General features: G+C 41.4%; 1 protein-coding gene across 1 annotated transcript in view; it reads left to right on the forward strand.

Moving 5' to 3' along the window:
- LOC102774183 (U6 snRNA-associated Sm-like protein LSm3) overlaps positions 1 to 2,312 on the forward strand; it is a 42,848-nt gene extending 40,536 nt beyond the window's left edge. Inside the window, 1 exon segment of the mRNA XM_015557958.1 lies at positions 2,008 to 2,312. Within this exon segment, the coding sequence (XP_015413444.1) occupies positions 2,008 to 2,312 (305 nt within the window).
- Positions 2,313 to 3,150: the final 838 nt, after the last annotated feature.

The raw sequence follows: 3,150 nt of genomic DNA on the forward strand, positions 1-3,150 counted from the left end.
AGTGTGCAGTAAACCAAATTCGGGTCCGACAGTGTCCCAGCAACAACAAAACCCACTGCCGATGTGGAATCATGCTTTCTCCTCTATGGTTTTGGGGTGCATCACCTGAGAACCACCACTGCCAAGTCACAGCAGCTACTGTGTTGAGGGTATGCCCCTGGTGGTCAGTGCACATCATAGCAACTGGTCATTCTGCTGTTCAGTAGATTTGCATATTAGCCTTTAATTATATAGGACTAGAGGCCCAGTGCATGAAATTCGTGCACTTGGGGGGTCCCTCAGTCGAGCCTGTGCCCTCTCACAGTCCAGGAGCCCTCGGGGGATGTCCGTTTGCTGGCTTAGGCCCACGGGGAGCAGGTGTAAGCCGGTAGTTTGACATCCTTAGTGCTGCTGCAGAGGTGGGAGAGGCTTCCGCCACCGCCACTGCGCTCACCAGCTGTGCGCCAGCTTCTGGCTGATTGGCACTTCCCCTGTGGGAGCACACTGACCACCAGGGGGCAGCTCCTGTGTTAAAGCGATCTTTTGTCCTGCTGTTAGGTCGATTTGCATATTAGCCTTTTATTATATAGGCTGTTGATATTCACTGCAGGCTAATATTCCAACTAATGTCACAACTTTCATGTCAGAATGTGTACACCATCTGCCCCAATTCTTGGAATGTCAGATCCTTGGGAGCAGGGGCACCCTGTGTAAATTTTTTGTGCCCAAGCTCTTTGAATAAAGGTCTTTGTATGCAGAAAATAAGCTTTGGAGTCACATTCCATAAAACGTTATTAACATTTATAGGTCTACTCAGGTTTTCTCTTTGTTCTTGATTTGATTGGTAATTAATTTCTTTTAGAAATTGTCCACTTCAGCCAGGCCAGCATGGCTCAGTGGTTGAATGTAGACCTATGTACTAGGAAGTATGGTTCGATTCCTGGTCAGGGCACTTGCCAGGGAGTTGAATGTAGACCTATGTACTAGGAAGTCATGGTTTGATTCCTGGTCAGGACACTTGCCAGGGTTGAGGGCTCGATCCCCAGTAGGGGGCATGCAGGAGGCAGTTGATCAATGATTCATTCTCATCATTGATGTTTCTGTCTCTCTCTCTCTCTCTCCCCTTTCCTCTCTGAAATCAGTAAAAACATTTTTTTTTAAAAAGAAAAAAACGTCCATTTCACCTTACTTTTCAAAGTTATTGGCATAATTTTTCCAATACTGTTACTCTAATTTTTTTTTCTGCAATAGAATTACACCTTCCTTTTCATTATGCATTTTGTTTCATTGATGAGTTTATTGTTCTCTTGATAAGCCATATCATGGCCACACCACATGGTCAATAGGCTGGTAGAGGGAGGAAGAGGTTCAGAGATGAATCCCATTCTCTCTCTGGCAATGAGCTATTTGCAAATCAACTATATCTCATGCCTACACGAGATTCTCACCCAGGGTATTTATTGTCACCAGTCACAAGTCTGAGGGGGTACAAACAGCAGTCAACTCTCACAGACATCCAACAAAGAGTGTCTGCATGAAGCCCAGTTCCTCCTGCTTAATCCCTCCCCCAGCATTACCATTTATTTCAAAAATTCAAAAGCTGGACAGTTTAATGTGCAAGTCAAAGGCCAAAGAAATAGCCAGAGCTCTGCTCAGTGTCCTGATGAATGTGTTAAAAAGAAATGTGATTAGAGAAATGATAGTGTTAAGCAGGGAATTATGCAGCTTGCTCATGTTTTATGAATTAACTGCTCTTCTGAATGATAATAGTCTGAAACATTACCTTGTGACTTTTTCTTTTTGATGGTGGTAGTGATGGTGATGGGGTGTCTGTGTGGGGTGGGGAGGGGGTGTGAAATGCATGTGGATAATACTTTCCATACATTTTACCTTTTGTTATGAAAATTCAAGGAGAAATTGGCCTATTTGCACAAATAAAATATTGAAGACCTTTGTTTGTATATGTGGAAAGAAAGACCCCTGAAGAGAATCAACCAGAAGGTCACCGACTCTGGGTTTGAAACATAGTGGATGATGTGGGCCAGCAACAAACTACCCACACCATAGAAAAGCCCCTGTTCTTATCAAGCTAAAGACCGGATGAGTGAATTTATGTGCAAGTGAGAAATGACACAGAGCTTCCAGGTAGATCACATGCTTATGACCAACATTTAAATATGATATTGGGAGATATGGAAGAAACTGTGACCACTAAAGAAACTCATGAAGAAACACATGAAGAGATATATAAATCAACAAAACGAAATATTCCAATTCTCTCTGTCTGGGGAGAAGGTGTTGTGCTAGTTGTCCCAACATTGAGAGTTGGCTGAAACCAAGAATGTATCCTGCATGGAAATTAGGAGACTGTATTACTGTGTCTTTAAATATAGAAGATATTCAAAATAGAAACCTGCATAAATTTTGATATTAAGAAATGACCATGGATTCTTCCACTCCCGAAACGAGTTGATTTACACATAGCTCACAAATTCTTAAGCTAAATGGCATTTTTATTTTTCTCCAACCCTTCCAATAAATATGATCACCAAGATGTAGATCTCTATTTTAGGAGCTGATTTGCTCCATTGACTTTTTTCAGACAGTTGCTGATTTTTTAAATGTAAATTAAATATGATGTTTTCTTTTTTTTGTTTAAAAATAAAAAAGATCACCAACACAATTGGCAACATTAACCCTAATGTTTTTAACCCCCATGCTTTGCATGACACAGAGGCAAGACATTTTATTTTGAGCCAGAATAAAGGCAGGACTCTAAGTGGAAGAAGATAAGGTTTAGTTACCCTGTTGACCTGCTTGGTTCAATCACAAAGGTTCTGAAATCTACCCTGCCTGGGGATTCCATGTGCCTCTTATGCTTCCTTAGTAGTAATGCTTCTCAAATCTAATGCACCTTAGAGCTCACAGTGCTCTATTATTATTTTAATGCTTTCTGTGTTATCCCGGGGGTTCTGCTTGCTCTGGCTTTATTTTGATATTCTTCTGGTTTCTTCAAGTGGAATTTGTAAAGATTATTTTTATAAAGAGGCATAGAGATTTGTAAACTTTTCTGGGGTTTAATAGGGGATAACTCTATGGTCAGAGGTGGAGGGACGAATGTGGGTTGGAACCTAGCTCTGCTGATTTGCTAGGGGATGACTTCGCTAAAGC

The sequence above is a fragment of the Myotis davidii genome, unplaced genomic scaffold (assembly GCF_000327345.1).
Source record: "Myotis davidii unplaced genomic scaffold, ASM32734v1 scaffold107, whole genome shotgun sequence".
NCBI classification, from domain to species: domain Eukaryota; kingdom Metazoa; phylum Chordata; class Mammalia; order Chiroptera; family Vespertilionidae; genus Myotis; species Myotis davidii.